Source organism: Arvicanthis niloticus, chromosome 24 (assembly GCF_011762505.2).
Source record: "Arvicanthis niloticus isolate mArvNil1 chromosome 24, mArvNil1.pat.X, whole genome shotgun sequence".
Lineage (NCBI taxonomy): Eukaryota > Metazoa > Chordata > Mammalia > Rodentia > Muridae > Arvicanthis > Arvicanthis niloticus.
In genome coordinates this window covers 40,316,396-40,328,467 of record NC_133432.1, presented here as the reverse complement: position 1 = coordinate 40,328,467, position 12,072 = coordinate 40,316,396, and the positions used below count along the sequence as shown (strand labels likewise).

Here is a 12,072-nt window from a genome sequence, read left to right as displayed (position 1 = left end):
TTTTTGGATGGTCAGTCACGTGGCGTTTGAGACAACCAAATACATCCAAAGAAAAAGCAGAGTCAAGGCTCTCCGAGGGGCATGGGTCTGGCTTGTGCAAGATTAGAAAAGCCACTGTGCTTGTGTGGAAGGAGGGCGGGTAGCTAAGGATGGCCGGGCACACAGTCTTGAGAGGGCTCCACATACTGTACCACTGAACCATCTAACTTGCTGGTGCAGATACTGAATTCGGAGGTGGTAAATGTGTATTCAGCTGGGGGGAGGAGAGAGTAGGGTAATGAACCACAAAGACACAGCGGAAGAGTACAGATAGAACGCGTGCTGTGGGAGAAGATCTACTCATACACCTTTGGGGTGTGGGCCTACACCTAATGAGCTGGCCCTCTCCAACCCTCTAGAGTTCCCATGCCCAGATTACAAAAGTATTGACCACAAACAAACCTTCATTTCCCTCTAGAAATGAAACGCTAGCCCTTTTGAAGAAACTCTGATATGAACCCTGTGTTTAAGCTTCTCCTCCTAGCTCCAGCAAGACTCAGTATTCCTAGTCTCAGACTCTCCCCTTCTGCCAGCACAAGAAGAAGGCTAGATACTCAATGTTAATTGAGAATATTTTTTGTGAGTCCTAGGTTCCCAACAATGAAAGCCTGGAATGTTGGCTAGATCAATTTTTTTTTATAGTGATCTGGTTTTTAGAATACTCATATCTGATGTGGCCAGGGATGGTAGTAGAGTCCTGGAAACTTCAGATCTTTATAGTCCCCTGACCCTTCACTCTCTCCAGACATAGACACACACTTCTGAAATCTGTGTCCCATACAGTGCTAGTCTTTCCAACAGTCCCACATAGACTAGCAAATTACTGAATGATAATACTTCACAATAACAAGCAAACTAGCCAAGTGCCAACCCCTACCCCCGCCTGTAGCCCTGGTAGGGGTTCTGGAATCACTGCTGCCAAATGACTCTCTCTTTTTCTCCTTTGACTTCAGTTACTTGAAAACCTTTCGATACTGCTCCTATGTTCCCCATGTCCGAATCTGTATGCCCTCGACTGATGGTATTTCTTCATCTGAGGACCTCTTGGCTAACAGTATCCTCAGAGTGTCTGTCTGGGTTATAGCTTTCATTACCTGCGTTGGGAATTTCCTTGTCATAGCCGTGAGATCTCTCATTAAGGCTGAGAATACGACTCATGCTATGTCCATCAAAATCCTTTGTTGTAAGTATGCTTCTTGTATAAATAGAGTATCTTCTATGAGGTGATATGTATATGATATATGTGTATATGATGTGTATACAGGATTATATATTATATATTCAACAAATATCTTTCGATACAGATTAGCTTCGGTGGGTAAATTTTTTCTAGATTTGAATGAATTATTCTTTGTGATTTTTTTTAAATCAGGTCTTAGAAATGAAAACACCAGTCAATCAGTGGGGGATGGAAGATGGAATAAGTTTTGAGATTTGTAAACTAAATGTCATTTATTATTAATTTCAGTTTCAAAATCTCACATGCTTGACAAGCTCAGATTCTCCACTCCTGTCACTGTCAGGAAAAAGATGGGCAGATATTTTGTATTAGTCAAGAATATTTTGTTAACTATACAAGTAGTACATATTTTCATTTGAGTACTACCCCCCAAAAACTGTTACCCCTTTCCAGCCTTTTAACTCGAAAACAAATTAGGTCCACTGGCTAGTTAGTAGTCTAGTAGGTAGTTACATCGGTTCATTTAATACAGGAAGAAGGATCTAGGAAAATAAAAGGAGAGATGCTGAGCACAACTGTCTTGGGCTGCTTGGCTCGTGCAGGTGCCGACTGCCTGATGGGGGTGTACCTGTTCTTCGTGGGAGTCTTTGACATCAAGTACCGAGGGCAGTATCAGAAGTATGCGCTGCTGTGGATGGAGAGTGTACCCTGCCGCCTGCTGGGCTTCCTGGCCACGCTGTCCACAGAGGTCTCGGTGCTGCTGCTGACATTCCTGACCCTGGAGAAGTTCCTGGTCATTGTATTCCCTTTCAGCAACCTGCGCCTGGGCAAGCGCCAAACTGCCGTGGTCCTCGCCAGCATCTGGGTGATGGGATTTCTCATAGCTGCCGTTCCCTTCACCAGCGAGGATTATTTTGGCAACTTTTATGGAAAAAATGGAGTCTGTTTCCCACTTCATTACGACCAAGCAGAAGGTTTTGGAAGTAGAGGGTACTCCCTTGGGATTTTCCTAGGTAAATTTCATCTTTGGTTTCATAGAGAGACCACCATCTTTCTAGAAATGACACAAAGCATCAGATGTACATCTGTTCTTTCGGAAAGCAAAGACAGTTCTTGGCATGCATTTTGTAGGTGTTCTTTACTAAACTTTTTATTGCTGAGGTTTAGTGTGGAAAACAAAGACACACTCTCAGGACCTTGAGTGATTCTTTTTTAATCGCTCCTTCTTCTTTTTGCTGTTCATTCATAGTGAGTATGACCTGGAAAAATTCTAAGTTAGTGCAGTCCTGAAACCATACCAAACTACTCAAACTCCTTTTAAATCATTTTAACAATGTAGTTAGCATTTAAATAAATATTAATAAAACTCTGGAAACTCACAAGCGGATTATCTAAACACCCACAGATTTATTACGTTTTTGTAAACACAGCTCTTGAGACCCCTCAATACAAATTCTTTTCAGCTTTCTTAATTTCCTGATTTTTTTCCTTAGAAATGATGATATTATATTTTCCGTTACAAATAAATGACAGACTCTAGACATTAACATTAAGGTTTTAAGTTGTGTAACCTGTCTTAGTTCTTGGAACGAAGGCTGTTTCTCCAGCCTTCCTTTACCTAAGACACATCATTTCATCTGCTTCTTCTCCCCTCATCTTCCTCAACAACAACTCCTTGGTGCTTTATTATAAACACTTTCCCCCTGCCTTCTCCTCCTGCCTGTCTCTGCCCACTGCTGTTGCTGTAATCTGAGCCTTTACCTCTGCTCGAATTCTTACCCACTCCCGCTACCACTGACAACACAGTCCCCCTCCTCTTGTAATCTGTTGCACAGCCCTGGCTATAAACCCAGTCCTTTCCCTCTCATCAGAAACCCATCAATGTCCCAAACCACTCTCAAGGTCAACTTTAAATGGCTCGCTTAAAACTCATCCTGGGGAGACCCTAACCTCTGTTCCCATTTCTCCAGTAATTCTTTCTCCTTCTCGGGAAAACAAAGCTCTGTGGTTGCATCATTTTGTAGATTCTCTTCAGAAACCAGTCTTGTTTAGCAGCCATGTAGTTCATAAGCGTGTTCTTCCCAGGATCCTATAGGCTGTTTAGGCTTCTTCCAGACTCATTTCTTTGCAGTACCTAGTGCAGGTGATCTTCATAGACACCTCCGACATGAGTGTGCCTGTGTAAACACATGCAAACCACCACTACAAGAATTTACTGTGCATCTTCTGTGGCTGTGCACAATATTAAGATCTAGAGAGACACCACCCCCAGCCCTCAACGTGCATCCTCAAAGCACCGGCCGAAAAGCACCAAGGGTAAAGAGTATAGGCTATCCACATCTGAGGACGAGGGAGGGAAGGTTTCGAAGGAGAAATGAAACCCCAGCAATAGGAAAGAACAGCCAAGTGAAGACAGGATTAGGGGTGGGAGCTATGTTCCAGGAAAAGACGATGGTTCAAAGTGGACCCCAGCTCCAAGAGCCAGCCAGGCCCAGTTAGGTGCTAAGGAAGTCGGATGTGGCTGGCTTTCATAGCTAAGGCACGAGACTTTGCTCAAACAGATTAAGCACCTACAACAGAATCATTTTATTTTATGCTAAGCTATACTCTCTGACAAGAGGCCCAGACAAACCAGTGTTATAAAATCCTATTGTACGACATGGAATAGGAAATGCTTTGGATAAAAATAACCCTGAATTTAAACTGTTTCCCCAACCATTACCAGTCTTCCACACAGTCTAAATTCAGTTTAGGAATGTTTTTAGCAGCTTTGGAAATGTATGCAAATTTTATGCTTATTAAAAGAAATTTGATAATCACTATTTTGGATTTTTTTTTTATTACAGCGAGAATAAAGCAAGCAAAAGAAACAAGAAATCAATGTTCTAGGGGCTATCTGTGAAACCATTTGTCCCCAAAAGAGTGATTCATTTAGTTGTATTCTTAACTCTTTTTTTCTCTCTTTTCTAAAAGGAGTTTAAAGGGTTCTGAACCACAAAAGTTTAAATTACTGTGGGCAAAAGTAAACAAAAAATGCATTTGTTTTTAAATGTGTTATGTTTATTGAAATGCCCAAAGCTTAAAGAATAATGCCTCTGAGGCAATTACATTTGTGATAAACTCTAAGATTATTTTATTCATATGTATAAGACAAGGAACTAAGATTGTTATCTATTTCCAAGACTTATATCACAATCACAGCATCAGCTTAAGGGGTGACTTTCCAGGAACTAAAGACAGAACCAACGTGTGTGTGTGTGTGTGTGTGTGTGTGTGTGTGTGTGTGTGTGTGTGTGTGTGTGTGTGAAAGAGAGAGGGAGAGAGAGGAGAGGATAAAGGCAGTCTTGCTTCATAGAACTTATGCCTTTGAAATCCTCTTTTAAGGCTAATAAAAACCCAGTTCTTGATCTTATTCCCTAAACTTGGGGAGTTTAGCGACATAGCTCTGAGAACATAGGAGAGGGGGCTTCTGGGAAAGGCCAGTGCCAGGTGCTGTATTAGCAGCCACGCAGCTGATGCTTCTCTGCTGACCCCACAGAGAGTGTAAGACAAGCATGCTTTTCCCAACAGGTGTGAACTTGCTGGCTTTCCTCGTCATCGTGTTTTCCTATGTCACCATGTTCTGCTCCATTCAGAAAACAGCCCTTCAGACTGCAGAAGTGAGGAGCAACATCGGGAAGGAGGTGGCTGTTGCAAACCGCTTCTTTTTTATCGTGTTCTCTGATGCCATCTGCTGGATTCCCGTGTTTGTCGTTAAAATCCTGTCTCTCCTTCAAGTGGAGATACCAGGTGAGTCCTCTTCCTCATCCCCAGGTACACAGTGCCTTTTCAGGCCCTTTGATTGACAAGGCCAGAGTCTAGGATCATGCCTTGCGCATAGTAAATTCTCCTTAAGTACCTATGGCATTGATACAAGGAGCTAACACTTCCACCCCTGTGTTTTATATTTAATATTCTAAGATGAGCAGTGTCCGTGAAGTCCAGTGACGAAGAATAAAAAAATAGAAGCAAGAAAGATGATAAATCTAAGTATCTTGCTTCTACCTGAGCTAGCTAGTGGTTCTTAGCCGAGAATATGAGAGAGAAAGAGAGAGAGAGAGAGAGAGAGAGAGAGAGAGAGAGAGAGAGAGAGACATAGTCTTAGTTTTGGATTTATTCCCGTGAAGAGATATCATGACCAAGGCAACTCTTACCAAGGACAACATTTGCTTGGGGCTGGCTTACAGTTTCAGAGGTTCAGTCCATTACCATCATGACAGGAACATGGCAGCATCCAGGCAGACATGGTGCTGGAGGAGCAGAGAGTTCTACATCTTGATCCACAGGCAACAGAAGAGGACTGACTGTCTTGGGCATGCAGTCAGGAGAAGACTCTCCTCCACACTAGGCAGAACTTGGGCATAGGACCTCAAAGCCCACCCTCACAGAGATATATTTCCTCCAACAAAGCCACATCTCCTAATAGAGCTATGGGTCAAGCATATTCAAACCACCACACGTATATACATACATAAATAGGCAGATACATACATACATACATACATACATACATAGAACCCTGGTTCCACCAGGAATTCTAGATTGGTACCTGGGGGCCAAGGCATGCACAGAGAGGTATTCTTCTCAATTCCCCCATGATTCAGATGCTCAGATTCAGATAGAATCATCAGCCCTATTCCATAGTCCTTACCATGAAGCATCATATCAGGATTTGAAGGGCTACTAGACTCATGGAAACACCCTTTCTTCACAGAGAAAACCCACATTTCATTGGTTTGTCTTTTACCCGAAGCCTTTTCTAAGATCACAGCTTCCAGGAGCCACAGAGAGATTTATCCTAACTCTTAGAGCCTGGAATCATCTTCAGTTCACAGCACACGGGCAGGTCCACCTGAAGAGCTGGTCGTGGTGGGAGCTGTGTCTTAGTCGTTGTGACAGCTCTGAGTCTGGCGCATGGGAAGTGATGCAGAGCTCTTTTTTCCCTAGTTTATGCAGTTAGGTGTGGCCTGATTAGATGCCCCAGTGTAAAATGACATGCCAGGCCCAGTAGCCCCCTCTTGCTTAAATTTTGCATCAAGCATAGATGTCCATCAAGCCATGGGAGATGTGGAATTGAAGATCACGGATGGAGTCAGAGCTGAGTACTTGGGAGACTTTGCTGGTCTGAGCCGTGAAAGTAGATGATATAAGTGTTTGCTATTAGCTCGCTGGAGGAGATCCAGCTGTGTGTAGCACAGGTGTTCTCTTCAGCAATCTTCAATCTGTGACCCATACCTGGACAGCTCAGCTCGTCAGACCATTTCAAATGCAATAGGACCAAATCATCCATTGGCTTGCTCTGAAGTCCAATGTGGGACTATCTCTGTAGTGTCTCTCACCTCCTACCCCACCCTTATGAATTCTGTGATCTAAGCCCAGAACAACTATGAACTTTCTCTTTTGTGTTTCTCTGATATGGCATTAACATTTGTTGGGGGTTCCTCCACCTGGAGATCATGCGTGCTCTCAGGAAACAAGAGTGTAGTCCACTGAACACATCTCTCCCTCGATGTTCAATGCGAGTTCTCTCTCCCTAATGGCCCCATTCCTAGCCTCACCCAACCCAGTTGCTCGACATCTATAAGGTCTTGTTTCCACCGTGCTCATTAGTCCCACTTGAGCTGCATCATGCCGACCTTCATCTTGGGTCCATGTGTCCATTGCTCTCTTAAAATTATAAATTCCAGAAAGGTTGGAAACATGGTCTATTCATCTTCACATTTTCCACTGAGCTCTTCACAACATGGTCTTCAACAAACATCAACTCAGCTGCCATGCTATGAACTGCCCCAGGGAGAGTGAGGGCTCAGGAACACACCAGGCTGTTAACCAGTATCTCAGATCTATGAGGAGTCTTTCCCAGTGACTTGGGGAAGCTGGGGGAATGTCCAGGAGTAGAGATGGAGGTTTGTCATCTTTGCCTCCCAACACCTGTCTTTTGCCCCAGATGCTTCTCCCAGTTGTGGGGGAAGAAAAAGAAGGACCCAGATAAGTGAGTTCAATGTTTCCTGCTCCTATCCTGACCCACCCATTGGTCTGCCGAGGTAACATTGCTTCACTGGAGTGCTTTTAGATGGCTTTCAAATGGTTCCCATGTTCTACAAGTCTCTTAACTCTTTGGGGGCTGTATTCTTTCCTAACGCCATGATAACAAAGTATTCCACACACTTATTTTTTTTTCATCAGATGGGGATCTGGCTAGCCAAAGTCAAGTTATCTTCAGGTTTGGTTTTCCCAAGGCCTTTCTTATTGTCTTAAAGGTGGTCACTTTAAACATAGCTTCCTCTTTGCTATGTCCCCACCTGTGTGTTCCTCTGTGTTCTCATCCAGGGACTCCCCCCCCCAAAAAAAAAGAATAAGCAGTAAGAATCTATAACTCCTTAAGTATACTAGGCAGCACCTATATACACAACATCAGCTGCAGTGTGTTATGAGTATTATATGTTTATTAAGTCAATATCCTCAGTCTATGGCTATATCCCAGTGATAAGTGCTTTCCTGGCATGCACGAAGCCCTGGGCTCTGTCCCCAGCACTGCAAAACCAAACAGCCAATTTTACTTTCTATTCTCTTCCTTCTTTCCTTCCTTTCTTCCTTCCTTCCTTCCTTCCTTCCTTCCTTCCTTCCTTCCTACCTAATTTTTTTAGACCAGTAGTGTTTGGTTTTACCACATGTCTTTAAAATATCTAGTCTCTGGTTCTTGGTTATCCAAGTAGTACATGTTCCTTCTTGTGGGGTGGGCCTTAAGTCAAATCAGACATTGGCTGGTTACTCTTACAAGTTCTATGCCACCGTTGCTGTAGAATATTTTGCAGGTAGGATAGAGTGTATGTCAAAGTCCTTGTCCTTTCAGTGGCCTGCAAGGTATCTTCTTGCACCAAAGAGACTAGAACATAGGGATGGAGGCTCCATGTAGGCACAAGTTCGGCTTCTCCATGTTCAGTGAGCCTTGTGGGTATTGATCTCAGTTTTGATAAGAGCATCCCTTTGTCTTAGCAACAGCATGGGTTGTTTGGAGATCCATAGGACCCCTTGACCAGCAATCAACTGAATGCAATGCAGTCAGGCCACTGGGAACCTTGCCTGGCTACAAGAAATGAGACTGTGTATCTCCCATTACTGGGAGCCTTCATTAGGATCATTTCATAGATTCCAGGAAGTTTCCATTGTGTTAGGTTTCCACCCCATCCCAATTCCAGCCATCTCCCCCTGCACTCTCTCCTTCCGTCTCATCCCACTCCACCCCTACCTAACCCCCATTTCCTCCTCCCAAACCTAATGGCCACCGGTCTGCTGAAAAATCTATTCTCTTTCCCCCTCTGAGGAAGATCCATGTGTCCCCACCTAGACCCCTCCTCTTTACCTAACCTCTCTGGGCCTACAGACCGTAGCTTGGCTATCATTTGTTTACTGGCTAATATCCACTTATGAGTGAGTACATACCACATTTGTCATTCTGAGTCTGGGTTACCTCACTCAGGATAATTTTTTTTTCCTAGTTCCATACATTTGCCTGCGAATTTTGTGATATCATTTTTTAACAACTGAGGAGTACCCCATTGTTGTAACTAACTGTATAAATGTAAAAGTACTCCAGTGTGTCAGTGTACCATATTTTCTTTATCCATTCTTCTGTTGTGGGGCATCTAGGTTGTTTCCGGTTTCTGGCTATTTTGAATAAAGACAAAATGAACATGGTTGAGTAATGTCCTGGTGGCAGAATGGAATGTCATTTGGGTATATGCCCATGAGTGATATAGCTGGGTCTTGAGGTAGATTGACTTCCAACTTTCTGGGGAATGGCCATATTGATTTCTACACTGTCTGTTCAAGTTTGCAACACAGGAGTGTTTCCCTTGCTTCACACCCTCACCAGCATGAGCGGTCACTTGTTTTATTGATCTTAGCCATTCTGACAGGTGTAAGATGAAATCTCAGAGTAGTTTTGATTTGTATCCCTCTGATGATTAAGGATACTGAACATTTCCTTAAATTTTCTCAGCCACTGGAGATTTCTCTATTGAGAATTCTCTGTTTTATATCTGTTCCCCCAGGTTTAAAAATGGATTATTTGAGTTTTTTGATCTCTAGTCGTCTTCTATTGGGTGTGAAATTGGTGAAAATCTTTTCCCTTTCTGTAGGCTGCTGGTTTGACAGTGTCCTTTGCCATACAGAAGCTTTCCGGTTTCTTGAAGTCCATTTTATTCATTGTTGATCTCATGCCTGCACTATAGCTATTCTGTTCAAAAAGTCATCTCCCGTGCCAAACGCATTCAAAAATATTCCCCACTTTCTCTTCTGTTAGATTCGATGGATCTGGTTTTATGTTGTAATCTTTGATCCACTTGGACTTGAGTTTTGTGCAAGGTGATTAAAATGGCTCTATTTACATTCTTCTACATGCAGACATCCAGTTTGACAGCACCATTCCTTGAAGATGCTGGATTTTTACCCCCACTGTGTGTTTCTGACTTTATCAAAAAATCAGGTGACCATAGATGTGTGGATTTAAGTCTGGATCTTTAATTCAATTCCACTGATCAGCATGTCTATTTTTGTACCAATACCATGTGGTTGGTTATCATAACTCTGTAGTACAACTTGAAATTGGAAATGGTGGGGCCTCCGGCGGTTCTTTTACTGTTCGGGATTGCTTTAGCTATCCTGGATTTTGTGCTTGCCCATATGGAGTTGAGAATTGCCCTTTCAAGATCTATAAAGAATTGTGTTGTAATTTTGATGGGGATAGCATTGAATTTGTAGATTTTATTTAGTAGGATGGTCATTTCTACTATTTTAATCCTGCAGATCTAGCAGCTTGGGAGGTCTTCCCTCTTCTGATATCTTCTTTAAGGACTTGAATTTTTTTTACTATAGAAGTCTTCAACTTGCTTAGTTAAAATTAGTCCAAGACAGTTTATATTATTTGGGGATACTGTGAAAGGTGTTTTCCCCTAATTTCTTTCTCAGTCCATTTGTTATTTGGGTAAAGGAAGACTACTTTTTTTTTAGTCTTTATTATTTTTTTAAGTTAATCTTGTATCAAGCCATTTTGCCAAAAGTGTTTATCAGCTATAGGGGTTCCCTGGTGGAATTTTTAGGGGCACTTATGTATACAGTCATATCATCTGAAAATAAAGATCCTTTAATTTCTTCCTTTCCAATTCGTATTCCCTTGTTCTCCTTCAGTTGTTTTATCGCTGGAGATAGAACTTCAAGTACTATATTGTATAAATATGGAGAGAGTGGATACCTTCTCCTGTTCCTGATTTTAGTAGAATTGCTTTGAGTTTCTCACCATTTAATTTGATGTTGGCTTTAAGCTTGCTATAAATTGCCTTTATTATGTTGAGGTATGTCCCTTGGATCCCTTAATCTCTCCAGGACTTTTATCATGATGGGGTGTGGGAGTTTGTCTCTGGCCTTTTCTGCATATAATGAGATGATCATGTGTTTTTTGTCGTTCAGTCTGTTTAAATGATGGGTTACATTTGCTGATTTTTGTGTGTTGCTTCTCTGGGACGAAGCTTACTTGATTGTGGTGCACGATCTTTCTGATGTGTTCTTGTATTCTGTTTGCAGGTATTTTATTGACTCTTTTTCCATTTATGTTCATAAGAGAAATTGGTTTGTAATTCTCTTTCGTTGTTGTGTCTTAATGTAGTTTGAGTATCAGGATAACAGTGGCCTCCTAAAGTGAATTAGGCAATGTTCCTTCTGTTTCAATTTTGTGGAATAATTTAATGAGTATTGGTATTAACTCTTCTTTGAAAGTCTGGTTGAATTCTATACTAAAACCATCTGGACCTGATTTTTGGTTGGTTGGTTGGTTGGTTGGTTGGTTTGGTTTGGTTTGGGTTTTTTTGTTTGTTTGTTTGTTTTGGTTTGGTTTTTGTTTTTGTTTTGGTTTTGGTTTTGGGTTGTTTTGTTGTTGTTGTTGTTGTTCATTTGTTTGATTTTGGGAAGGGAGACTTTTAATGGCTGCCTCTATTTCACTGGGGGTTAAAGGTCTATTGAAATCATTTATCTCATCTTGATTTATCTTTGGTAAGTGATTTCCATCAAGAAAATTATCCATTTCTTTTAGATTTTCCAGATTGGTGGAGTGCATGTTTTTAAAGTATGTCCTTGTGATTCTCTGGATTTCCTTGGTGCCTTTTGTTATTCTCTTCTCCCACCTCTCGTTTTAGTTCTGACTTTGTTAAGTTGGATATTCTCTCTCTACCTACTAGTTAGTTTGGATAAGGGTCTGTCTATCTTATTGATTTTTCTCGAAAAAAAGAAAACCACTCCTTGTTCTCTTTGTTTCTAACTTATTGATTTCACCCCCCAGTTTGATTATTTCCTGCTGGTGTCTCCTCTTGAGTTTGATTGGTTCTTTTTGTTCTCAAGCTTCCAGATATGCTATTAAGTTGCTAGTATGCAATCTCTCCAATTTTCTTATGAAGGCACTTGGTACTATGAACTTTCTTCTTAGCACAGCTTTTATTGTGTCCCATAAGTTTGGGTATCCTGTGTGTTCATTTTCAATGAATTCTACTTTATTTACTTCAATGAATTTAACGTCTTTATTTCTGGATTAACCCATTTTTTATTCAGTAGAGAGTTGTTCAGTTCCATGAGTTTGTAAGCTTTTTTTGTTTGTTTGTTTGTTTCTATTGTTCAACTTTAATCTGTAGTGGTCAGAGAGGATGCAGGGAGTTATTTAAATTTTCTTATATCTGTTGAGACTTGGTTTGTGTCCAGGTAAGCATGTGGTCGATGTTAGAGAAAGTTTCACAAGGTGCTGAGAAAAAGGTGTGCTATTCTGTGCT

General features: G+C 41.6%; 1 protein-coding gene across 1 annotated transcript in view; it reads left to right on the top strand.

Annotated features, from left to right (window-relative positions):
• Rxfp2 (relaxin family peptide receptor 2) overlaps positions 1-12,072 on the top strand; it is a 62,539-nt gene that overhangs the window by 46,711 nt on the left and 3,756 nt on the right. The window contains exons 15-17 of the mRNA XM_076923847.1: positions 993-1,222; positions 1,822-2,232; positions 4,790-5,008. Coding sequence (XP_076779962.1) covers positions 993-1,222; positions 1,822-2,232; positions 4,790-5,008 — 860 coding nt within the window. The remainder of the gene's footprint in view (positions 1-992; positions 1,223-1,821; positions 2,233-4,789; positions 5,009-12,072) is intronic.